At 39.3% G+C, this 27,765-nt stretch overlaps 2 protein-coding genes and 1 long non-coding RNA gene across 3 annotated transcripts; all 3 read left to right on the plus strand.

Annotated features, from left to right (window-relative positions):
- The first annotated feature begins 1,626 nt into the window (after positions 1 to 1,626).
- LOC140746056 (collagenase-like) lies at positions 1,627 to 7,922 on the plus strand. The gene is made up of 7 exons (XM_073078047.1): positions 1,627 to 1,715; positions 2,271 to 2,424; positions 3,620 to 3,786; positions 5,606 to 5,713; positions 6,378 to 6,526; positions 7,021 to 7,129; positions 7,726 to 7,922. The coding sequence occupies exons 2-7, from the start codon at positions 2,336 to 2,338 to the stop codon at positions 7,881 to 7,883; spliced, it is 780 nt and encodes a 259-aa protein (XP_072934148.1). The 5' UTR covers positions 1,627 to 1,715; positions 2,271 to 2,335; the 3' UTR covers positions 7,884 to 7,922.
- Positions 4,566 to 5,216, plus strand: LOC140746057 (uncharacterized). Its single transcript, XR_012102740.1, has 2 exons — positions 4,566 to 4,737; positions 4,962 to 5,216. It is a non-coding gene; the product is annotated as an uncharacterized LOC140746057 (long non-coding RNA).
- A 1,642-nt stretch (positions 7,923 to 9,564) lies between the features above and the next one.
- On the plus strand, positions 9,565 to 27,754 carry LOC140746465 (transmembrane protease serine 9-like). The gene is made up of 15 exons (XM_073078618.1): positions 9,565 to 9,637; positions 10,353 to 10,398; positions 11,725 to 11,881; positions 12,951 to 13,117; positions 13,922 to 14,029; positions 14,545 to 14,693; positions 15,907 to 16,015; positions 16,360 to 16,460; positions 19,332 to 19,383; positions 22,299 to 22,455; positions 23,273 to 23,439; positions 24,052 to 24,159; positions 24,851 to 24,999; positions 26,197 to 26,305; positions 27,502 to 27,754. Exons 1-15 carry the CDS (start codon positions 9,578 to 9,580, stop codon positions 27,648 to 27,650), a joined length of 1,788 nt encoding a protein of 595 aa, XP_072934719.1. The 5' UTR covers positions 9,565 to 9,577; the 3' UTR covers positions 27,651 to 27,754.
- Positions 27,755 to 27,765: the final 11 nt, after the last annotated feature.

Genomic DNA, 27,765 nt, shown 5'->3' on the forward strand with positions numbered 1-27,765 from the left:
AGAAGAACACAGCAGCGATGAACACTGTTATTAGGTAGCATCTGGTTTGATGGCTTTCAAGTTCTACCACCTTCAAATAAAATACAGTTGCAGTTTTAGCAGCGAAAGCTAATATTTTCTATTGAACGTTGTAGCAGAATTTATTCGCTATTGGCATATATTTTAATATTTGCCATTTGCACTTGTAAATTGAATTTTAATAGATTAAGTATGTTGTGATATTTTGTACCTAGAGAAGACAGTGTACTTATTGTTTAGTGTTGTAATAAATATTGTCAATTATATAAGTATGTGTGTTTGTTTTACATCCCTTCTTAACTAAAAGTGGTAAAATCTTAATAGGATCACCATTACATATATTTAAGTCTTATAACAGCCATATTAAATTATGTATAGCTATTTGCAATATTTTTACGTCCCATTGCTAGGCACGTGACTTCCTCAAAAAGTAGGGATGATCTTGAGCGTACACTACCACGCATTGCTTATTGGAAGAAAGAAAGAAAGAAAAAACTGTACTTCGCAAATACACAATATACACAAAAGTGTTAAAAATGAAGGTATTGGTGGAGGGGGTATGGGCTAGCAGCCAACCCGTGTCGGATTTTCTTAAACCAGAAAAGGGGAGGGAGAGCCATCCCGTCTGGGATCAGAACTCCTTTGGCATAAATGAAAATATGATATTCTACAAACTTACAAATCCTTAGAAATGTAACACAGCAGCGCTTAACACTGTTGTTTCCAGACAGACTGACGGTGGTGCCTCCGAAGTCGAACAGTCGAAAGTCGAAAATTAGTAAAAATCTGCTTAAAAATTGGAATCACGAGCATTTAAAAATTAGTTTCATTTTATCGAAGACTTAGGCTTATCTTGACGTAAACAAACAGATTTACATACGTTAATCCTCACAATAATTGATTACCCTTCAGATAGGTAGTTACCTAATTGTAATTATCAGTGATTTCGGGGTAATTACTTGTAAGTCGGTCAGCGGGTTGCCATCATGGTGGTCGCATACGCCGTGGTACTTCTAGTCGCTTTGGGATATGCCCAGGTATTTATTTCTATCTATATTTCAAAAATATATTTTGAAAGGTAAACTTTTGTGATTTGACTCCGTGGACATAACCGCCACACCTATTTCTGAATTATAGCAGTGGCAAAAACGCTTTCTACAGTCACAGCCCCACACTAGGATTCCCTGTATCGTGGGCGCTATGGACACACACAGAGACAAATCCACAAACACCCAGACCCAGAAACAGAAATCTAAATTCATCATTTAGAAATCTGTCTGGCCGGGGATCGAATCCGACCCTCTGCGCGTCAGGCTGGCATGGTGACCGCTCCGCCACGCGGGTCGTCAGCGTTAGCGCTGCTGTTTTCTGATTTGAAAGGTGTGGTAAGGGAGGCGTACTTTTCAGAGGCAGAAACGCATCCGTAACCGAACCCATTTAGGACTTATCTTATCGAAGGTAGCTTATATTTCCATGGGCAGCAACAGCCACTTTCCCTCAGGAGGACTTCATCATTTGCTACTTCTGTAGCTTAAAAAGACAGCAGTTGTTTAGCGCTGCTATATTAAGGATTGACTAACACAAACTTTTAATTATTTGCACATTGTTTTATTATTTTATTAAACGTTTATATTTTTATTTATTTCAGGCCAGTTATGTTAATAATGATCTAAGAACTATTGAAGATACTCGTGGAGGTAATTAGAAATAAGTACTTTCATAATATTCTTGTAATACCATTTTATATTTACGATTTACCAAACGACCTAACTTATTTACTTATTTATTGTTGTGCTGCTACCCAGCAGTTATATCTCGAAATAACTTCCTTTAGGAAGTTATTACCGAAGTCTACAATATTGTCTAAATGTAAGCTCAAAGCACTTAAGTAAGTTACGTAGACTCCTTAAAAGCTTCACAAATTCTGTCTCAAAAGGTCCCTTTCACACGCCTAACAGTTATTACACTATTTTTTTACCCGACTGCCAAGGAAGGGTTATGTTTTTCGCGCGTATCTTGTATGTTTGTCTTTCTTTATTTGATCTGATCTAACAAACGGCTGGATGAATTTCAACAGTTAAAGTGTCATTATATTTGTCTCAATGACCCGAGTGTCCTTATTGCCATATAGGTACCTCTTTCCCAAAACATCATTCCCTCTCTTTCCTTGACTTCCTTATACAAATTACTTCGTAAAGTCTTCCTCCGAAAAAGATGTTTAAAGATCCGTTTAAAGATGATGATGTCCCCAGGGTCCCGCATCGTCTCCGGCTGGGAGGCTGCCGAGGGCCAGATCCCGCACCAGATCAGCTTGCGGATGGTGAACGGAAGCGGCTCTGTGTTCTCCTGCGGTGGCTCCATCATCCACCACGAATGGGTCATCACCGCTGCGCATTGCCTTGCTAAGTAATTCACCTATTATCATCAAGTGTGATAGTTATGTAACGGCAGTGATTGCCTAGTGGTTAAGAAACTCGGCCTCTAGATCGAGGGGTCCGAGGTTCAAATCCCAGGCACGCACCTTGTGATTGTTCAAAAAATATGTGCGTATTACAAATATAAATAAATTATCACTTCCTTAAACGGTGAAGGAAAACATCGTGAGGAAACTTGCATTTCAAAGTTAGGTATGTGAAGTCTGCTAATTCGCACTTGGCTAGCGCGGTGGACTTAATCCTTCTCATTCTGAGAGGAGACCCATGCCCAGCAGTGAGGGTGTTTTTAATAACGTGCGTGTTTCATCACGCACGCGGGATTGCCCTGCACGCGGAAATTTTCACGCAGCGTGAGACACGCTAGTCCTCGATCTAGTTTTCTGCGGGCTGCTGTGCTATGTGGTTGGGTACAATGGACAAAAAACTCAAAAAACGATTGATCATATACTTAATTTATAAAAGACGAAATAAGATGACAAGGTCGCAATATGGCCTGTTATTTGAAAAGAGGATTCTTGCTGGAACGTTTGTTACACATTATAACATGTACACTGCTCCCATAGAAGCGCTCGCGCATGCGGGGTCCCCGCGTGGGATCTTGCCCCGCGTCCCGCGTGCGTATTCAACGCGTTACAATAAATACTTGTATGAAAAGGACATTTACGGGGATTCCGCATGCGGGGCCATCCCGCGTGTGTGTTGAAATCCGCACGATATTAAAAACACCCTGAGACAGTAATAGGTGAAACTTGAAAAATGTATCCCATACTTCAAGCTTTTTTATTTTTTACTTTGTCCAAGCTCAGAATCGGTGGAATACGTCACAAAAGTCATGTTATTTTAAAAAAAAGGGGTTAATACCAAGTTTAATACCCACAGTATTTTTGGTCGCGATAAGTTGCAAAACATTAGTAAGTAAACAAATATAAATTTAAACATAATGACGTACAGAAAAACAATGGAGGGTAGTCGGGAAATATTTTCTCATACTATCCCTACTACGGGAGCGTGCTAGGAAAAAGTTTCAATAATACTCGTAGACGACAATTCATATACCAGGCATCATGTCAGGAAGAAGATAAAAAAAACCCTCGTATATAATAATTCTTCCATGATCTTCCTAAATGTTATCTTCCTTACATCCTCTCATATTTATCATCTTGCAGCCGATACACTTTCGTGGTCCGCATCGGGCTGACGAACCTGACCCGTCCGGAGTACATCCTGGAGACGGACCGCAAGTACCTCCACCCCAACTACCACGAGATCTCCGCTGGTGTGCAGACTGATGATATTGCACTGTTGGGGCTGGATCGACGCGTTGAGTATGGACGTAAGTGGTTATTATAATTTAAGTTAGACATTATCAACAATGAATCTATTGATAAGTAATATATACTCAAAGCTAAATGTAACCACGTATCTGATCCTGTATGTGTATCTGAGGGTTAATCAATCCATTAAATTTTTGCCAACCAAAGTTGACCATTTCTAGAAGGAAGAATTAACAAATTGTGAGTTTTGGTATGTAAAACTTTAGGAAGATTGATTTTTAATTACAACCAATAGTCCATAGGATCCTAGCTACGATCTTCGATCTGAAGATTAAGCCTGTTTTAATAGTCCATTATGCAAGTGCTGCACTTTCCATCAATATACTCGATCGTCTGCGTTTCTGAGGTACACATTGACTTCGACAGTCATCTTGGTAAGGTATTAAATCTAGTCAAATCACGTGGTTGGTGATCTTCGTCGAGGTCTTCTACCCTCCATTTTCCCACCGAGCATGATTAGTTAACACGTTAGCTGCGGAACGCGGCTTAAAACACCTCGTCCATGTCTGGTCGTTATAGCGGTAAGAAAAAACTTTAACTTCTCTGTGGTGCGAGAGGCATAACTTCCGTCTGGTTCAGTGTAGGAGAGTGATAACTATATGTTTGTGATGTGCTACTGATTCCTAGTTCTATGGTATACCAACCTAATGTCGGGTTTATTAGACCTCGTACCGCACTGAACAAATAATAATGCTAACACAGTGCGGAACGAGGTTGGGAACGCCTCGTTTCCCCACGCACCTCGTACCGCACCCTACGCTAGCTTCACGTGGTTAGTGTTGTGCAACGCAGTCGAGGCTGCGTAGCGACGAAGTAGGACCGCTGTCTTTATGTTGAAAATTATCATGTCGAAACGTTGCCGAAAAAAGTTGATCATGGAGGAAGATGAAGAAAAACCGGTTGAAAAATCTGAGCCAGAATCAGAATACAGGAAGATATTTCAAAAACAGGTAAGTCACAAATATACTCTGTCTAGGTGAAAGTCCAGTAGTGAGACTTGGCAGGCTAGGCGTATATCCGTATAGTAAGAAATTACATTATAGATAATTACGTTTCCTGTTATGGTTCAAACAAAAGTTAAGCAGCTACATTATTGATATAGGAAACGTAGGCAAAATCGTTACAGAGTATTCCGATTACTCTTTACCCTAATCTACTCGCTCCTACTTTTCAGAATCCACTGCAAAGAAAGCACATCATCTCGATAAGGGTCCAAAGAAGAAGAGATGTGTCGGATGCTACGAAAAACTCCGCACATTCTTGACATGTCGTGAGGCAGACAAAAAAACCAAAAAAAAAATCTCACGAAATGCACTGTTTGCAAAAAACCTTATTGTCTGAAATGTTTCAATGAAAAACATCCATAACTTTTCCCCTTTTTGTATTCATTCTGTCCATAACGTTGATAAATAAAAACAATAAAATAAAATCGATATTTATTTTCCCATCACTAAATTATATGGAAACCTGCCATTTTTCAGTGCGGTCCGAGGTGCATTAGACCCACATTTTATTTTACCCATAGAATCTAAAGTAACGAATTTAACCAAGGGCGGCGGCAGTTTTAGGTTAATCAACTCATTGTTAATAATAATCAAGACAAAAGCCGTCGATTTTGTCTTATTTGGCGCCAAAAAAAGGATTTTAGTCTCCTTCGGGCGGTGGGATTTAACACGCCTCGTGCCGCCACAATGTCGGATATAGGACGAGGTTTAAAACAACTCGTAACGCAGTAATGGAAAGTACAGAAAAATCTGTGCCGCAGGGAACGTGTTAACTAAATTACATAAACATAACTCTATAACTCGTTCTTTCCAGCTAACATCCAGCCCTGCCGTCTGCAGAATAGCGAGTCGAAGAACAGGGACTTCACAGGAGTCATTCTCACCATCAGCGGCTACGGGATGACTGATGACTCTTGGAATGGTAATTCATTAATCCATATTCATTTTAATTTTGCAAATTCTCCCAAATCATTGCCAGATTAGCCCATATGCAAATTAAGCAACTACTCTGGGCATCACGTCTTGGACACCAGAAAAGGCCCAAAAATGTATGCGAACACGAGGTAAGTAATTATTCTTTTGATTATTTTTAAAGACGATACTATTTTAATCATTTTGGTTATTTTACCATCCCCTAGAGAATTTTTAAGTATCATTTATATGTTCAGAAGCAGATGTATTACGCATTATAAATATAGAAGAATGCTCTTTTGTGAAGTACAGCACGCCATAAACAGACATGCATCTGTTGAAGGTTCAACTCCAGAGGCACCACTGTCATAATCCTTAGTAAATCCATAGGCCATGTCTGCCTAATGACAGCAGTGATACGCGCTTTGTTATAATTTAAAGGGTATAGTCAAGGAGACAAACTTATCCGAGCTGTTCCATTTAGTCCTCAGGGGTAGCAGCGCATATATTGCCAACCTCGAGTAGAAATCTAATCTCATCTGGGTTTGATAGCATATATATGCATGCCTGGCAGTAGCCACTTATCATCAGATGGACTGTATGCTCGTCTGCTACTCCTAAATAATAAAGTAATAATACTACCGGACGTAAAAAGCTAACATTGTTCTATCCAGGTGGTACCACCTCCGAGATCCTCCGCTTCGTGTACCTGCGCGGCATCAGCAACCAGCGCTGCCTGGAGTGGTACCCCGGCAGCTCTGTCATACAAGACGAAACCATTTGTGCCTCTTACTATAATGTCACTTCGCAGTCTTCTTGCCAGGTGAGTTTTTTTTTTAATACCAAAGCAGACGAACATGCAGTCCACCTGATGGTAAGTGGTTACTGCCCATGGACATCTGTAATCAACCCCAGATTGGATTAGATATTCCTACCTGAGGTCGGCAACAGATGCGCCGCTACCCCTGAGGACTAAGCTGGAACGGCTTAGAAAAGTATGTCTCCCTTAACACACCCTTCAAACCAGAACACAACAGTGCTTAACACTGTTGTTATGAGGCAGAAATAGGTGTAGCGGTGGTGCCGCCGGTGTCGAACCGCAAAGGGTTCTACCACATTTAAAAGTTGCGAATATGAACTAAGAAAGTATGCTGGAAGAGTTTTCTTTTGAAACAAACCATGAAGGGTTGTATCACCTTCAACTACATACAGCTCCAATAAATTTGAATTTCTTTGGACACATTTAAAATCAGATAATAAAATTATATCTCTTATTATTATTTTTTATTTATTATCTATTTATTATTTAACTTCCAGGGTGACAGTGGAGGTCCACTAACGTTCGTGGACACTGACGGCAAGCCCACCATGGTTGGAGTGGCCAGCTTCGTGTCCTCTGCCGGTTGCAGCAGTTTGTGGCCCTCTGGTAAGTGACCTGAATGGATGATATCAACCCATAGATTAGTAAAGATTACTCACTCCTAACAAGAAAATGTAACCAGTTCTGATAATTGAAATAGTCACTGTCATCTATTTTCGTGTTTGAAAAATATTAAAAAAAATGTAGTTTTTAGATCATTTACGAATGAAACGATATTTCTCCGCACTTTTCCTTCGATTTCGTGTTTTTGCACCACTTAACTGCGCATGTCGGCATTGTTCCACGTAAATTACACCATGACAGCCATTAAATGGATGACAGAATTATCAGCTGTTTAAACCATTTAATGGCTTCCTTCAATTACAGGGCGATGAGATATCTATACTTATCTATGCATCAACCCAATTCTTCTGCTGACAATGTCTTCTTTCGATGATGAGAGATTGTGTATACGGGCTAATACCGGTGTTCCCCTCAAACGAGCCCTCATCCCCCGCCCCCCTTGACCCCTTTTATACGGCCCCTCCTCATCATAAGATAAAACCGGAATTGCTCTACCCAATCGTCTCTCAAGAAAGTCAAGGGAATAGGCCCGATTTCTCGAAACCAATCGCCATCCTAACCTAACCTAATCTCACCAGGTTACGTCCGCCCCGGCCACTACCACCGCTGGTACAAGGAAGTCACCGGCATCAACTTCGACTGGACCTACGAGGACACTGAGCCCGAACCTGCTCCACCAGCACCTGAAGAAGAAGAAGAAGAAGAAGACACACCATCATGGGCTAATTACGTTTAAATTGTATAATAATAACACTAATCGGTCATACTGATGACGTCACATCACATGATTTATTTTTGTTTAGTTATTTGATACTTTGCTTATTTTAATAATTATATTTTATCTATGTAGAATAAGTGTTGTTTCATTTGATATTTAAGATTTACCTTAAAATAAGTCCTATGAGGGCCGATTCGAATTTTTATGGCACGTGTTTATGTTATTTTAAAATAGATCCAAAGAGGTCCTACGTAATATTTGCCACAAATGCGTATGCAAATAGAAATAATTTCGATTTTGGAGTAATGAAATGAAATGAAATATATTTATTTTCGTATAGGCCGACGGCACTTACAAATTGTCAGTTATTTTTTTTTACTTAAACTACTACCGGATCGGAACGTATCTTGTATGTCTCCCTTAGTCCCTTACCACATCCCTTCAAACCAGAACACATTACCGCTTAAGACATTGAAGTGTAGCAGCAAAGTTATGAAATCAAAGTCATCTTGAAGGTCTTGAAGTCATGTAATAATATAGTCACATAAACGGTACAGAGTAACGATATAACAATTATACGTAAGTAAGTTCACACTAGTGATTAGAAGTATTATAACTACACAAGTATCTCCGTTATTCGACTGTTCTTGCTGAAGTCTCCGACCAGAAACTCTGTTAATTCGAGCGCCGCCAAGGTGTCGTCCCCACTTCACCTACCCGCATCTGTTTTTAAACTGTAGTATCAAATGAGTCACTTATTATTTTAATGTAACGTTATAAAAATGTGATATCGTTAATATCCAAGCTTCTTATTAACGACGATAACAGTTATGAGCAACGAAAGGTAATATAAGCGTTTAATTAAACATTTAATTTAACACACATAATAATTTATAATAAGGTTCTGTCATATGTCCCGGAAAAATGAAAAGTGTATTTGGTCGTGTAAATTATTTAAAATAAAATTATGGTCAAAACTTGGCATAATTTTGGATTTCAGTCCTATAAAAAGTTTTTGGTTAGCAACTTGGACCTTATTTTACAAAGTGTTCGAGATAGGATTGATGTTAGTGAAATCAGTATACATTAAAATTTATGATTTGTTAAGTATAAGTACCTTTTTTTTTTGCAGAACTTGCAATATTTACGAACGTATTTTATATTGACCCTCATATTCGTTTCTCCCAAAAAGTACTTACTTAAGTATAACTTCGATAAAAATTATAGTTTAAAAACTAAAAACCACGCTAAAATCGCCCAAGGAAAATCATTAGTCCTGATTCCTGACGATTCTGATGAGAAGAATGCGATAGAATTATTAAAATCGTGTATAGTCATCGGTCCTTGATACGTGCAAAGTTTCAAATTAATCCGAGTTGTGGAAATTGATGAAAATTATGCTCAAAGATTCCGTTATATACATACATAGATATAACCCAAGCTAATAAAAGCGTGTTAATAAAATAGGCTTTATTTTAATTTATTTCGCTTTATTTATTTCGCTTTATTCGGCTTTATTTCGCTTCATTAAACAGACATCCGTATATTATCGTAAATACAATATGATATAAAATAATCCTTAGCAAAATTATTAATGGAGCATATACTTAATCTAACAATTAATTATGCGTATCGCGATGGTCAGATCAGATATATATAATCATGTGATTGTGAAATGAGTTCATAAACTAAAAACCTTAAAACGATCTGGAATGGCCACCATGGCGGTCGCTTACTTTATAGGACTCCTGGCGGTTGTGGGAATTGCTCAGGTATGAATATTTGTTATATTTATTGTAGTTGGAACGTTTCAGAAAAGAATGTCTCCCTTACCACAATCTTTTAATTTTTATATGACCGCGGACGGTAATGTTTGTCGAAGGTACCTTTTTTTTTTGTTGGCGAGGGGGGACCCTTCAAAAGGTACCCGACGCCATGGGAGTGACGCCGGGTTATGTGGGATTTTTACCGCACTAAAACCCCCCCGGTGGGCGTCCTCAGCGTTTGGTGGAGAACTCCGGGATCTTCAACGGAACACAACCGGAGTCCTCCTAACGCGATGCCCTTCTATCGGGCTCTGCCCTGGGGGAAGCAATTTACGCTCCCCTCACATCCCCATACAGCGATATGCGAACACACAAACCGCTGTCCTTCCCGGGGTCGCTTGCTGAATGGTTTGAGCTCCCACTCTTGCCCCCCGCAACCCCGGAAGCCCCTTTTAGTCGCCTCTTACGACAGGCAGAAGATACCGTAGCCCCATTCTGGTCCCGGTACTACAGGGACATTGTCGAACGTACCTATGTTAGAATGTTTTAAGGTTTTGGACATAACGATTCCGCTTATGTAAAGGTTGTCTTATCTACAAATATAGGCATCGAATTACCATATCAGGTTGATTTCATGCATACGCATAGTGCGTGAAAAAAAATAGAAAATATGTCTTAAAATAATATTAACCTTAGTATTAACTTCGCCATTAATTTTCAGGCCAGTCCTTTCACCGATGAGGTCACCATTGAAGAAATGCGTGGAGGTAATAAAATATTACTAATATACAGTTGGACGTACAACCAACCCAAACCTAATAAATAACCTATTATAGAATTATCTAGTTTCTAGACTTGTATTATTGATTTTTTTTTGTTTGTTTAATTGGTACTTTATATTAATTACGATCTAGCCTAATTTAAGACTAATGAGTAATTCTACGCTATCTTAAACTGCTAAATAATCATAAAATGAAGGTGGCGTCCTCTGACACTGCACTTCTTTGTTTTAACACATAAGGGAGTAGACATATTGTTCTTGTGTTCTATAATGTTCACTTATCACTATTTCACTAACACTACACTGTGTCATGTCACAAGCTCAAAGTGTATCATTGTGTATTAGTAGACTTCAAATACCATTTAAAAACTTTATTTTTAAAGATCTCTTAGGCAGATTTCCTCACGATAATTTCCTTGACCGTTTAAGCACGTGTTAACATTATTGTATTTTAGAACCCAGTTTTAAGAATTTAAATAGTTGCGTAAAAAAGTTTTGCCATGTCCCCGTGCTAAAATGTCCCTAAAATATTTAAAAAAAATAATTATTTATTTATTACGTAAATTACGCAGTATTAGTTATTTATTCGCAAATTTTCTCTAAAAATGTTTGTATTTGTCAAGAATTCAAAAAAAGAACTTACTAACAAGCCGTTTGTGGCTTCATTCAATTTCAAGGCGGCGAAGTATCTTTAATAATCTATGTTTTTAACAGAAAACTCCATTTATTTGCGCGACTCACATTTAGCCAGCCTATCTTTAATTACGAAAATGTAAATCTGTTTCTAACTTTCAATTTATATAAAATCTACGGTGCTAGTAAACGTTTTTTGATACATACTGCATTATTATCTTTTATACCTAGGCATTATGACACTTACCTATATAAAATAATCTTTTAATTCGGTCTTAATCTCCAAAAAAAATATTATTATTTATTATTATTATTTTCTTTCTTTTTTCTTTCTTTCTTTCAAAAAGATTGTTGGTCCTAAATTAATCGGGTATTTGTAATCGGCCAATCATATAACACGAATTAAAATAAGGACGTTAATTAAAACTAAATTTAAAACAGACCTATGGAATTAATGTTAAGTTCGCCATAACCGTGACGCGCACAGGGTCCCGGGTTCGATCCCCGCCAGGCTATCTAAATAATATTTCTAGAAGTGGGTGTTTGTGTATTTATTTATTTGAGTCTATGACACCCACCCACGAATCCTAATGTGGGGCTTTGAGTGTAGAAAGCTTCTCTTTATAATCAAGGATACATAGTCCTCAGCTTCCATACATAATATGTGGCATTTGACCAGGTTCCTCCCGCATCGTGGCTGGATGGGAGGCCGCGGAGGGCCAGATCCCTCACCAGGTGAGCGTGCGCATGGTGAACGACATCGGCACCGTCATCGCATGTGGCGGCTCCATCATCCACCACCAATGGGTACTCACTGCGGCTCATTGTCTTGCTAAGTGAGTAACGTTGAAGAATCATCATCATCATCATCATCAGCCCATTACTCTCCCACTGCTGGACATGGGTCTCCTCTCGGAATGAGAAGGATTAGGCCATACTCACAGTAGACTTCACATCCTTTGATCTTTTTTTAATTGCTCGAGTATGCAGGTTTCCTCGCGATGTTTTCCTTCTCTGTTTCAGCAAGTGATGATTAAATTTAAATACACACATAACGCACAAATCAGATGTGCGTACCTAGGATTTGACCCTCCGACTCCTCTGTCAAGAGGCTGAGTGTCTTAACCTAAGGCTATCACTCCTATATTGGGTTTAAGAATAGTGAAGGTTCGTGAAGATTGAAGCAAGAAAGAACATGGACATCTGTATAGTCCGCACCAAACTGCTAGTCCGCTCTGAATATAGAAACGAATCGCATCGAATAGCAAATTGTAGATATTAGCGGGACGAAGACAGCACGGGACCCCCTGGCATCCTCCGCTGCCCGCTCTCGCTCACGGGTACATTAGCTGCGTTAGTATACCCTTACGTTGCTACGGAATACATACTTGTAGTTGTGCGCAACAGCTTCATTGCGGACTAGCAGTTTGGCGCGGACTATAACCAACTCCATTTTGTTCACGAGGGGGAAACCTTCAAAAGGTACCCGGTGCCGTGGGAGCGACGCTGGGTTATGTGGGATTCTTATCGCACTAAACCCCCCCCCCCCTCCTTTGGCCGTCCTCGGCGCTGCGTAGAGGGCTCCGGGATCTCCAAAGGAACGTAACTGGAGTCCTCTTAGCGCGTTGCCCCGTCGGGCTCCGCCCAGGTGAGCTTGACGCTCGCCACACCGTCTGGTGCGTACGGCGGTATGCGACCTAATTATCCAAATCCGGGAGACATAATTATTCGAAGCTCTCTAACTTAGTCCTCAGACGTAACGGCGCATTTGTGGCCGATCGGGTAGGAATCGAATCCAATCTGGGGTTGATTACAGATGTTCATGGGCAGCAGCAGACTTACTATCAGGTGGATAGCATATCGTCTGCTACTCCTATATTATAAAAATAAATGAATGTCTTCCAGCCGCATAACCTTCGTGGTCCGCATCGGGGGAACGAACCTGACCCGTCCGGAGTACATCCTGGAGACTGACCGCAAGTTCCTGCACCCCGACTACATAGAGAGCTTAGTTCGTGCGCAGACTGACGACATCGCCCTGTTGGGACTTGATCGTTACATACCCTATGGACGTGAGTATCTTGGACAGACCTAGATACTAGACTAAAAATTAAGTTGTGGTTAGAAGTCAAAAAGACCTGAATTGCTAAAAAGACTTGATGAGACATATTATGGGATAATTTAAATTGTGAATTTTTAGTATTTGTAAATATATGGAGTAGCCGAATAAATACTTTTATGGGATTATGTAAAGTAATCTTGTAAAGAATATGCTGATATGTTATTATGTTGGAAAGGTAGAAAAGGTAGAAAAGGCTGTTAGGTGTCAGGTTGAGAACGTAAACATCTTGGAGAGTTATGAAAAACCCAAAAAGTTTTGAAAATTTACTAATGAAATAAGTAAGTAATATAGTTCGCGCCAAACTGCTAGTCCGCTCTGAATTTGTTGCGAGCCGGTGTAGTCATATAATTTGCTCTGGCGACGCGATTCATTTCTATATTCAGAGCGGACTAGCAGTTTTACGCGGACTATACCTTATCTATTTTACCTATTTATTTTACCTTTTACTGTGTATTTGCTGCAATTGTTTAATTACCTGAAATTTAAATGTACTTAAATTGGTGTTTTAATTTCCTTCATCTTAATTTTAATCTCTGATGCTAAAAAATATATTAAAATTACATAGGTAACAGTTTGGAAAAAAATTAATACCTACTAATGAAATTAGTCCCTTACTTATTTGTTTTACCTATTTTACCTTTCACTGAGTATTTGCCAAAATTGTTTAATTATCTCAGGTTTCAGGGTAAATTTTACTGCTGTTAATTTTTTTCATCTTCATGCTAACTTGTGCCTTTACTTATTTTCTTCCTAGCCAATATCCAGCCCTGCCGCCTGCAAAACAGTGAAACCAAGAACAAGGACTACTCGGGCGTCGTGATGACTGTCAGCGGCTTCGGGCTCACCGATGACTTCTGGAACGGTAAATATACCTTTGAAGCTCACATCTGCAGACACTACTAGGTAGGAGTTATAGTTCCACTAGACCTAAGAGTTGTCCCTGTAGTTTCGGGACCAGAATAAGGCTACGGTATCCCCTGCTCGTAAGAGGCGACTAAAAGGGGTCTTCCTTGATTACGGGCGTCAAGAGTGGGAGCTTGAACCGTCCAGTAAGCAACCCCGGGAAGGACGGCGGTGTGTGGTCGTATACCGTCGTGAACACCAGATGGTGTGGGAGGAGTGAAAACTTCTCCCCTAGGGCAGAGCCCCATCGGGGCAACGCGCTTCGAGGAATCCGGTTGTATTTCGTTGAAGATCCTGAAGTTTTCCAACAAGCGCTGAGGACGGCCACCGGGGGGGCTTTAGTGCAGTAAAAATCCCACATAACCCGGGGTCGCTCCCACGTCATCGGGTACCTTTAGAAGGTTTATCCGTCGTAAAGACAAAAAAGGAACAATTCAACCTTTAAGGTTACTTTTAAGATTATTTTCGTCCTAGGTGGTGAAGCTTCGGAAGTGCTCCTCTGGGTGTTCCTGCGCGGCATCAGCAACGCGGAGTGCCTCACCTGGTACCCCAACAGCCGCGTCATTAGTGATCAGACCATCTGCGCTGCGTATTACAACTACACGACACAATCTGCTTGTTCGGTAATCCTCCTCTTGTTTTATGTACCACTATTAAATTATGAAAAAAGCAGTGATAGCCTAGTGGTTAAGAAACGCGGCCTCTCGATCGAGGGGTCCGAGGTTCAAAACCCAGGCACGCACCTCTGATTTTCAAATTTATTCGCGTATTATAAATTAATTTTCACTTGCTTAAACGGTGAAGGAAAACGTCGTGAGGAAACCTGCATACCTGAGAGATTTATAAAAAAAAATCTCAAAGGTATGTGAAGTCTACTAATACGCACTTGGCCAGCGCGGTGCACTATGGCCTAATCCTTCTCATTCTGAGAGGAGACCCGTGCCCAGTAGTGGGACAGTAATGGGTTGATGGTGATGATTAAGTTATGATTAAAACTACTTCGCAACAATCCGCTACAAATATGTATGATGGTATATATTTTAAACCATGCAGTATGTACCATTATAAAAGTCATTACAAACTGTCGTTGAGTCAACTTACCCTGATGATGCTCCGTTTTGGAGCGAAACGCGTGTTGGTGGTGGTATGTATGGTGGTGTACATTTTTAATTTTTTGCATCTGCACGCGTCCTTTGTGGGAGGGAGGGTGGTACATACTGAATGGTTTAAAATATATACCATCATACATATTTGTAGCGGATTGTTGCGAAGAAGGTTTAATCTTAACTTAATAGCATGGATTTCCGCAAAGGAACGCGTTGAACAATAAATTATTCTTTTTCTGCTTATTCTCATTAATTATAAGGGTGAGGTTATATACACCCATGGCTTTCTCCAAGTTTGTATCTTTCAACACCTCGCTGACGAAGCGCGGATTGGTAGACAGTAGACATATTGATCGACTGCCCTCGTTTTAAGGTCACCATACTGGACTGAAACGTAGTGAGTTCTGGGTTCGATCCCGATAGGTATAAAAAATATAAATTTAGATTTCTGTACTGGACCTAAGTTTCGTGATCGATCGATGGAAACATCCTAATGTAAAGTATTTTATTATTATAATATAGGAGTAGCAGACGAGCATGCAGTGCACCTGATAGTAAGTGGCTACTGCCCATGGACATCCGTAATCAACCCCAGATAGGATTAGATATTCCTACCTGGGGTCGCATCTGCGCTGCTGCCCCTGTGGACTAAGCTGGAACGCCTCGGAAAAGTAGGTTCCTTAGGCTATGAGCAGTGTTGAAATTGTAATTAACTAATAGATGTTTGCAGGGTGACAGTGGCGGCCCCTTGACCATTCTGGACGTGGACGGTAAGCCCACGATGGTGGGGGTGGTCAGCTTCGGTAATTTCCGCGGTTGCAGCAGCCCGTGGCCTGGTGGTAAGTATACAACGTATTACTATAATATAGATTTTTTTTATAAAATCTAATAGTAAATGAGATAGCGTGGACTGCACACACACTGCGCTATGTACGCGCGGGCGAGAGCGGGCAGCGGGGGGTTCGGTGTTACGACGTGACTCGTTTATATATTCAGAGCGGACTAGAAGTTTGGCGCGGACTCTACCTTGTCCAACAGTGGAACGAATTCCATCCGACCTGAAAAATCATGTCTTATATACTTTTTACAATTAAATTACCTATTTCATAAAAAAAATATCAGCTATATCCAAATATAGTAAGAGAAAAAAAAATTACATTCTAACCTAACCTAACCTCACCAGGTTACGTCCGCCCCGGCCACTACCACAGCTGGTACAAGGAAGTCACCGGCATCAACTTCGACTGGAGTTACAAGGACATCGAGCCTAAACCAGCTCCATCAGCACCTGAAGAAGACACCCTATCCTGAGTTAATTACGTTTAAATTGTACGATTATATTGCTCATTGACGACGATTGATGACGTCATAAAATGACGTCACATGATTTAAATATTTTTTGTTTAGTTTTAGATACTTCTTTGTTTTAATAATCATATTTATATTAATAATCTATGTGATTTTATTACTAAAATTCGTAACTTGTAGTTGACAATAATTCCACTTCCAGATAAATTCATTCCATTCCATTTCCAAATAAATTAGCAAAAAAATAATACATTTATTATTTATTTCATTTAAGTATGTTGTTTTATTTTTATTTAAGATTTATGTACCTTAAAATAGTTATACGGAGGCCGATTCAATTTTTAACAGCATTTTTCTATCTTATATATAAAATTCTCGTGTCACAATGTTAGTTAACGTACTCCTCCGAAACGGCTTTACCGATTTTCACCACATTTTATATGCATATTCAGTAGGTTTGAGAATCAGCTGCTATCTACTTTTCATACCCCTAAGTGATAAGGGTGGTTCACCCTTAATATTTTTTTATTTATATGGCAACACGTTTTCCGGGTCAGCTAGTATTATTAAAATATTTACCATTCTTACGTAAATATGCGTTACACCTTGCTTGCTACCCCCATAGGAATAATTTGGAGTACCTTGTATATGTACCATTATTCCTATGTACCATTATTACCTTACCACACCTTCAAACCAGAGCACATCACCGCTTAACACATTAAAGTGTAGCAGCAAAGTTATGGTCGAAAAAAGAAAATATAAACCTTTAATTGAACTTTTAATTCAACACACATAATTTGTAATTACCTACTGCTGTTTGATTCAGTCATGTGTCCCTGTAGTTCCGAGAATCGATATCCCCTGCCTGTCGTAAGAAGCAACTAAAAGGGTTTCCGGGATTGCGGGTATCAAGCGTGTGAACTCGAATATCTAGCGACCCCGGGACCATTTACCTACTATCAAAATCAAAAAACATTTTGACAAAAAGTGGAGTTGGCTGATTTGCGAGTTAAGGTATCGAAATGTATTTTATGTTGTCGATTACCCCCTTATTTTTGACCAAAAAGAGCCTATTTTTGAAGTGTACTTTCGAAAATAGGCTCTTTTTGATTCGATTCATTAGACAGACATCCGTTCAATTATCGTAAATACGATATGATATAAAATAATCCTAAGCAAAATGATTAGTGGAGCATATTAATCTAACAATTAATTACACATATCGCGGGTGTCAGATATATAATCATGTGATTGCGAAATAAGTTCATAAATTAAAAACGTTAAAACGGTCTGCAACGGCCACCATGGCGGTTGCTTACTTTATAGGACTTCTGGCGGTTTTGGGACTTACCCAGGTAAGCAAATTTTTTTTTTTTTACACATCTACGATAGATTTTATTACCCATCTCCGGACAGTAATGTTTTTCGAGCGTTTGTATATATCGACGGTCTCTACGTATAAAGCGACATGTCAAAAACGCAGGTTTACAGGAGATATAGGTCTGTGCAGACAAGTCTGAGATACAACTTTATATACGTAGGAAACATGAAAACGGTATTGATATCTTATATCTCATTCTTTGGCACACCCTGCAACCTAAACGGCTTGATAGATTTTTAACACGCTTTTATTTGGGTTCTATGTATGTATGTATGTAACAGAGCAACGGAATCTTTGAACCCGATTTCTATCCACTTTGAACGTTCAGGTTAATTCAAAATTTTGAAAAATTATCAAAAACCGATGACAATTGACAAATGAAAATTGACAAACCGATGATTTTAATAATTTTGTCCCATTGTACTTATCAACATCCTCAGGATTAACGATTTTCGAGGCGAGAGAAAGCGTCTTAGGGAAAGTTCACGCAAAGTTACTAGATTGATTTTTAGTTTTGAAAAATAATAATGCTATTTCCCTATAACTCAAATGTACTGAAACATATATGTAATGCCATCTTGTAGAATGATTTTTAGGATTCCGTACTCAAAGGGTACAACGAAACCCTTCGCTGTCTGTTCGTGAGTCACAGAGCATTATCTCGTAAACCGTAATAGATAGACACTTGATTTTTTTACAGACGATGCATAATGATGGTCGCTATTACAACAAATACTAAAAATTAATAAAATAAATATAGTTCAAAAAACTAAAAAACACGCTTTTATGATAAAATCAACTAGTAGAAACTAGAAAATAATTTTCAATCTAGGAATCAATTACGGAACAGTAAATTGTATAATTGTGAAAAAAGCGTGGGGTGCTCCACTTACCAGTTTTCGAAAAGCACATAACTATATTTATACATTTAAGTTGTCGATTCACATAAACCATATTTTTAAACAGGGTTTCTTTTTTGTAATAATTCAGTTATTTCCAATTAAAGACGAAGCTTTTTATAAAATATTTGAATCACAAATCCGCATGCAGTCCACTTAATGGTAAGTGACCCATATAGATAGACAGCTCCATATAGACGGTACCCCAGTCGGTGATCGCAGATGTCGTGTTCATGAAGAAGAAAAAATTCGACTTATATCTATGTACTGATATCGACTGATATCTACACCCTTACAAACAAAACACTAGAAATAGCACCTCCTTTGTCGGACTATATTGCTGCTACCCCCTTTTAATTAATTATTTCCATATATTTCAAGTGTTAGAAATCTGTTCAAATTATTTTATGAATAGTAATATTTAAATTATTTTGTGTTATTTTTATGATGTGATATTTTTCTAATATTAAGCTCTTATTCATATAATCAAATATAAATAGATGAATAAAAATAGAAAATATGCCTTGAAAGAAATAAACCCTATTATTTAACTTCGCAATTAATTTTCAGGGCAGTCCCTTCACCAATGAGGCCATCATTGAAGAAATGCGTGGAGGTAATAAAATTTACTACATAGGTGATTTATCTATTGTCTAGACTTGTACCATTGTGTATTGGTAGACTTCACATACCATTTAAGAAAGTTTTTTAAAGATTCCTCAGGTATACAGGTTTTCTCACGATGGTTTCCTTAACCATTATAACAAGAATTAATTAATTACAAATACGTACACATAGATAAGTATAGATATCTCACCGCCTTGTAATTGAAGGAAGCCATTAAATGGTTGACTTGTGTCTGTCATTTAATGGCTGTCACAAGTGTGCAGTTATGTAGTACAAAAACATGAAATCGAAGAAAAAGTGCGGAGAAATATCGTTTCATTCGTATATGTTCTAAAAACTACATTTTTTTTTATATTTTTCAAACACGAAAATAGATGATAGTGACAATTTCAATTGTCAAAATTGGTTTCATTTTCTTGTTAGGAGTGAGTAATCTTTAAAAATCAATGCCATGCCTAGAATTCGAACCTCGAACCCGAGGCCGAGTTTCAACCGCTATTTTATTTACAAATACATAATATTTTATTTATAAATACATAATTATTGTATGTTTTAACGGAAGAAGCAACTCATTCTTAGCCTATCTTTAATTTCATAAATGTAAATCAGATTCTATTTTATATACCTATCATCTACGGTGGTAGTAAAGGATTTTGATACATACTGCTTTATTATCTTTTATATATTTAAAGGTGGTAGAACTCTTTGTGGTTCAACTCCGGCGGCACCACCGCCACACCTATTTCTACCTAATAACAGCAGTGTTAGACGCTGCTGTGTTCCGGTTTGAAGGGTGTGGTAAGGAAGACAGACTTTTCCGAGGCGTTCCAGCTTAGTCCTCAGGGGTAGCGGCGCATCTGTGGCTGACCTCAGGTAGGAATATCTAATCCTATCTGGGGTTGATTACAGATGTCCATGGGCGGCAGTAGCCACATCAGGTGGACTGCATGCTCGTCTGCTATTCTTATATTATAAAAAAAATATATATATACTTACTTAATCATTATGACTTACCTATATTGAATCATCTTTAAGTCTTAATCTTAATCCCCAAAAAGATTTTTGACACATAAAATAATCGAGTATTTTTATCGGCTAATCATGTAACATGAATTAAAATAATGACGTAATTAAATCAAAATTTAACACACACCTATGGAATTAATATTAAATTACTTTCATTAAATATGAAGTACTTATTTTTGATAGACTTAACACGTTCACTGCGGTTCACCCACAATCGGCCCGACGCGGTGCCAAACCAATATGCGCACAGGAAAAATAGGTCTTTCTCGCTAGTGCGAAACCTGTTTCTTGGGTATTTTTACGGCAGGCCTTTTTCGACCTCCGCCGCATAGAACGTAAAAAAAGTTATCTCAGTGCGGGGGCAGGCCTGTTTTGGTGGATGACCGCTCGCGACCTGTTGCCGCACTGTGCAGATGCGTACGCGTTGACCCGCTAGTAGTGTTGTGCTAGCTTCGAGAGGAGGACGCGCTCGCGCTACTCGGTTTCCTGCAAGCTTCGTTACAATGGCGCATTGTAAAAACAAAATAGTACTAGAAAATGATAGTGATAACGAAGAAGAATACGGTAGTTCATATTTCGAAATCCCTAAGAAAAATCTTTGTAATTATATAAAATTTTGGTCTACCTTTATAATTACTATTTTTGACTTATGTGTAACACATTAAAAAGGCTCGGCTTGTGTTTATTAAAATTTAATAAAATTAATGACTCGATATTTTCTTTTCTTTTACTATCCCATCACTACAGAAATTACACTCTAGTGCGGTATCGGGCCTTATCGACCAGACATTTTTGATTGCTAATTTCTAATTTTCTATTTGGAGGAGCCAGGGGCGGGACTAATGTATAGACAAGTGATTCATGAGGATTTTAAAAGTATAAAAATTTATAATGTAAAATGCGCCTTGACTAAGATAATAGGGCTTCAATACCACCCAGAGGTGTCGGGTCAAAAAGGCCTGCCACGCACAATAAGAAAGTCAAGTGGATGCATTTTTGGACTGCCGTCGCACTAGCTGAAAGTTACTGTTTTTTTTTACGCAGCGAACGTGTTAATAGTAAAACTTGTTGTGGTTTGATGATGATGATACCAGTAATAAGCCTATTCTTAATTCTTTCTTGTTTCTTAATTAATTATTTCTTAAGTTTTCAATAACTGCAGTATTTATTAAAATAGAATTAGACGTAGCGGTAATATTAAAAATACTACAGTTAATTTCTAGTTTGAAGGGCCTCTTATGAAGTCTTATGATTCTTGTGAACTCCTCTTATGCATTGGTAGATAGGAGCCGCAGATGTCCATGGACTCTTACCATCAGTAGACTAAATGTTTGGTTGCCATTTTTATAGTAATTAAAAAAGAAATTCAAACTATCTGAGCGACTATAACAGTTGTCCAGCGAAATGTAGCTTAGACCATTGACAACTCGCGTGGCGGAATGGTCACCATATCGTTTCGACGCGCAGAGGGTCTTGAGTTCGATTCCCAGCCAGACAAATATCTAAATGATGAATTTAAATTTATGTTTCTGGGTCTGGCTGTTTGTGTATTTATCTGTGTGTCTATGGCACCCACGACACGGGGATCCTAGTATAGGGCTGTGAGTGGAGGAAGCGTCTCTGTACGGGCCACGACCGTACATTTTGAAGCATCAGCAGTTTACGCTACTACTCTTTTAACATCGGCCGCGTGCTCCTCTATCATTCACTATCATCTTAGCAAACTTTTAAAAGGACTTTATAATAAATCAGTTATTTCTATCAATCTCTATCATTTCTATCATCCAAATATTGTATTGGGTCACGTCTCATCCCATACAGTGTCTGTCACCAAAAATTAGTTTTCAGTTTAATACATAATGTGTGGCATTTGACCAGGTTCCTCCCGCATCGTGGCTGGGTGGGAGGCCGCGGAGGGCCAGATCCCCCACCAGGTGAGCGTGCGCATGGTGAACCCTGCCGGCACCGTCTCCTCTTGCGGCGGCTCCATCATCCACAACCAATGGGTGCTCACTGCTGCTCATTGTCTTGCTAAGTAAGTATCAACAAGATTTGGATTATAAGAACAGATGTAACAGACATGAGATAGATCAATCAGGTCATAATTCTGTCAGCACATATGTTTGTCATGACACATACGTTCTTGCGAGCGTGCGAGCGAGCGTTATTTTTAAACCTTACTCCTATACTTTTCATACGTTAAAGCCTTCTAAATCTTGTAGCAGCTTTTTTGCAAAGGTATCCCTGTCAACCCTTGTGTACCTTGATTTGAAAGAAAAGCTAAAAGAATTTGATTATAGCGGTTATCCTTGTCGTGCAACGCTGCTGTGAATTGTAAGCAGAAGGATCTGCATTAATTATAAATTATACACGCCTATTTCTGCCTCATAACAGCAGTGTTAAACGCTGATGTGTTCTGGTTTGTAGGGTGTGGTAAGGGAAACATACTTTTCCGAGGTGTTCCAGATTAGTCCTCAAAGTTGCGGCGCATCTGTGGCCGACCTCAGGTAGGCATATCTAATCATATGTGGGATTGATTACAGATGTCCATGGGCGGCAGTAGCCACTTACCATCAGGTGGACTGCATGCTCGTCTGCTACTCCTATATTATAAAAATAAATTATAGTTTAAAAACTAAAAACCACGCTAATATCGCACTAGGAAAATCGTTAATCCTGATTCCTGACGATCCTGATGAGGAGAATGGGATAACATTATTAAAACCGTGTATTGTCATCGGTTCTTGACAAAATTTTTAATTAATCGGACCGTTCAAAGTGGGTAAAATAGAGTTCAAAGATACAACCCAAGCTAATAAAACCGTGGTAATAAATAAATAAATATCTTCCAGCCGCATAACCTTTGTGGTCCGCCTCGGGCTGACGAACCTGACCCGTCCGGGGTACATCGTGGAGACGGACCGCAAGTTCATCCACCCCAACTACAACGAAATCTCCGCTGGTGTGCAAACTGATGACATCGCCCTGTTGGGACTTGATCGTTACATACCGTATGGACGTGAGTATCTTGGAAATACCTGAAAAGACCTAGATTGACAAAAAGATGGTAGAACCCTTTGTGTTTCGACTCCGGCGGCACCACCGCCACACCTATTTCTACCCAATAACTGCAGTGTTAGGTGCTGCTGTGTTCCGGTTTGAAGGGTGTGGTAAGTGAGACAGACTTTTCCGAGGCATTCCAGCTTAGTCCTCAGGGGTAGCGGCGCATCTGTGGCCGACCTCAGGTAGGAATATCTAATCCCATCTGGGGTTTATTACAGATGTCCATGGGCGGCAGTAGCCACTTACCGTCAGGTGGACTGCATGCTCGTCTGCTACTCTTATATTATAAAAAAAAAAGCTAGGTTATTGTTAGATTAAAAGACCTAAACGCTAAAAACACTCAATAAATTAATCTCTAATGCTATCTTAAGCTTGGAAAGATATGAAAAGGCCAAAACGGTTTGGAAAAATTACTAAATAAATTAGTTACCTTACCTATTTCACCTTTTACTGTGAATTTGCCGTTATTCTTCCATTGCCTCCGGTTTTAGTGTAAATTTACTGGTTAATATTCGTCATCTTCGTCAATGTTGATGGTAACTCATGGTGTTACTTATTTTCTTCTTAGCCAATATCCAGCCGTGCCGTCTACAAAACAGTGAGACCAAGAACAAGGACTACTCGGGCGTCGTGATGACCGTCAGTGGCTTCGGGCTCACTGACGACCGCTGGAACGGTAAATATACCTATTGATTTTTTAGTTATATTCACCTCTACACATTTCAGCTAAGTCCTCAAGGGTAGCGGCTCAGCTGTGGCCAACTTCAAATAGGAATGTAATCTTATCTGGGGTTTATTACAGAAGTTACATGGGCGGCAGTAGTCATTTACCATCAACAGACAGCATGCTCGTCTGCTACTCTTATATTATATAAAAAAAATCTTTAAAAAAATTTGCGTTGACGACCCTTGGAAGCACCACTGTCACAACTCTCGTATTTCTGCCTTATAAAAACAGTAAAGCTATTGTGTAGGTACTGTTTTATAGGGACTAGGATTTGTGTCTTTTTTGTCTGACTAAGTATAAGTGTTAAAGATTTTGTGTCTCTTTCTGGCATAAAAAAGTATAGTAAGGCGGACACAAAGCGTTTCAACAACAATATCATCATTGTTGTTACGATACTTACTCGTACCATACTTTTCAAGTAGCCAGAAGTAATGCCGTTATCAAGAACAATTCTTTAGATACTGTAGTGTATGAGAAGTAATATGAAGGTTCTGTCGTCTCACGTGTACACGCCGCGAACAATGGTATGGTGTGAGTAAGATGGATGTCCGTGCGGTGTATACAGCAGTGAGCCGATACTTTAACATAAGGTGAAACACAAACAGTACAGATACTTATAAGATTATGTCTATCTATCTAGGTGGTGCAGCTTCGGAGGTGCTCCGCTGGGTGTTCCTGCGCGGCATCAGCAACGCGGAGTGCCTCAGCTGGTACCCCAACACCCGCGTCATCAGCTACGAGACCATCTGTGCCGCGTACTACAACGACACCGCGCAATCTGCTTGCTCGGTATGTCCGCACTTTTGTTATGTCCCACAGTACGGGCAGTGGAGGATTCAGACTTGATGCTCTAAGCATAGGCCTGTTTGCTTCCCTAAGTATCGTAACCGTTTTTTTTTTGTTGACGAGGGGGAAACCTTCAAAAGGTATCCGACGCCATGGGAGTGACGCCGGGTTATGTGGGATTTTTACCGCACTAAAACCCCCCCGGTGGCCGTCCTCAGCGTTTGGTGGAGAACTCCGGGATCTTCAACGGAACACAACCGGAGTCCTCCTAACACGATGCCCTTCTATCGGGCTCTGCCCTGGGGGGAGCAATTTACGCTCCTCTTACATCCCCTCTATTACAGCGATATGCGACCACACAAACCGCTGTGCTTCCCGGGGTCGCTTGCTGGACGGTTCGAGCTCCAACTCTTGCCGCCTGCAACCCCGGAAGCACCCTTTTAGTCGCCTCTTACGACAGGCAGGGGATACCGTAGCCCTATTCTGGTCCCGGTACTACAGGGACAATAAGTATCGTAACCTACTGTCATCGTAATCGTAACTTATTATCGGTCTTACAGTTTAACACGGGACTCAATTATAGAAGGGTTCAACCAACGCGTGTTGTTAAAGAAATCTTTAAAATATCCTGATTGTTTCTAGAAGCGTAGAAAAGGACCAGTTCTTTTGAGACTTCTTTTCAGAAAGCATCTCAAACCAATAGCCCGCGATATTGTTAACATCCCTAGATTTTCAAAATGTTCAAAACTTAAACCACAATATCTAGTGAAGTAGGTAGATATAACGTTATTGATCAACGATCCTTGTTACAAAGCGGTCACCCTACATGACCGTGACATGCAGCGGATTCTAAGTTAAATTCTTATAGCAGACAGATTGCTGATAAGCAATTTAAATTTCAGTTTTGGGTATTGGTAGTATATTCGTAAAGACGAATATCCAATATCTACCATTACCATTTTAGAAAACTTGATCTAACAAGAAATAGACATGGAGTACTTAAAAATGTATAATAATGGCCGCTGTAGAAACAAATACTAAAAATAAAAAAGTTGAAAATAAATGGGGATCGTTATACAAAAAAACTGCTATTTTTCGTCGTTTTTAGTTTTATTTATATTTACATGTGCCACAATAAAGTCCTAGTGTAAGGCTATGAATAAAGCGTTGAAATGGTAATTAATTAATAAATGTTTGCAGGGTGACAGTGGCGGACCCCTGACCGTTCTGGACGTGGACGGTAAGCCCACGATGGTGGGAGTGGTCAGTTTCGGTTCTAACCAGGGTTGCAACAGCCCATGGCCTGGTGGTAAGTATACAACGTATTACTATATAGTCTACACTAATATTATAAAGAGGAAAACTTTGTTTGTTTGGTTGTAATGAATAGGCTCAAAAACTACTGGACCGATTTTAAAAAATCTTTCACCATTCAAAAGCTACAATATCTACGAGTAACATAGGCTGTATTTTATATGAAATATATTTGATAAATAGATTTTGAGGCGGTACAAAGTTTGCCGGGTCAGCTAGTACTTTATAAGAATCTAATAGTAAATAAGCATACAGTCTATCTGATTATGAACGGTCACAGTAATTCTGTTATAGTCCGCGCCAAACTTCAAGTCCGCTCTGAAGTTGTTGCGCGTAGTTGTAGTCAAGAGAGCTAATGCGGTCGAACACAACTACAAGCGTAGCAACATAAGGGCACGCTAGAATTGAGTAACTCGCGAGTGAGTGATATAATAGATATATATCTTCACCAAAGAGCTAATCTCACCAATTCCGACGATTTTGAATTATATCTTTATATCCGCGTCACATGGTTGAGTTCATAGGTCCATACGATTCCGGATATTAGATCTTCAACTCAACAGTGTTATACTAGATCGAGAGTAAGTGAGGAGTCAAATAAGCGACTGCTGAGTGAGTGAGTCTGATTTGAGTCAAATGCATTGATAACATTGATACATAACAGTTACGGTTACGTATTAAACACTAAATTAAAATCATTTTCTTTGATAAGAATATGAAAACAGGGATATACAAATAGCGTTGACTGTGAAATTCATATATAATTTCTTGCCAGTTTTATATTAGCACGGTACAAATATCTATAGTATTAGGTAATTATAAGAATCAAAAATGTTGTCAAAACATTTTGATCTGATTCTCTGAAATACTGATATAAAATGTCGCTTATATCGTTACAGAGCTACTGAGCTAGAGTGAGCTACTGAGCTTAAAGAGTGATATATATCACTGAGTTCAAAAGATATATCTCTCTTTTCATTTTAGTGATATATTTTCGCACCTCTAGGGCACACTAAGTGCGCTACGTCCCCGCGGGCGAGAGGGTGCCGGGGGAGCCCGCATTGTCTTCGTCCCGCTTATATCTACAATTTGCTATTACGACGCGACTCGTTTCTATATTCGGAGCGGACTAGCAATTTGACGCGGACTGTACTTTTTTAATAATAGTAATTTTATTTTGTGGTTTTCTAGGTTATGTCCGCCCCGGCCACTACCACCGCTGGTTCACCGAGGTCACCAACCTGGTCTTCGACTGGGCCAGCAGAGACATCGAACCCGAGACACCAGAGCCTGAAGCACCAGAATTTGACCAACCATGGGCCTATGGGATCGACGCTTAGATTTATGTAGTCTGTTATTGTCTGTGGTTTTGGAAAACCCGCATGAAGAATTGATTGTGTAATTAATTGTTTTAAATGATTTTAAATATATGAAAATTATTTATTTTGTTGATTT

This window comes from Epargyreus clarus, unplaced genomic scaffold (genome assembly GCF_041222505.1).
Source record: "Epargyreus clarus isolate Ecla_fem2 unplaced genomic scaffold, WU_Ecla_fem_2.2 ptg000012l, whole genome shotgun sequence".
NCBI lineage: Eukaryota > Metazoa > Arthropoda > Insecta > Lepidoptera > Hesperiidae > Epargyreus > Epargyreus clarus.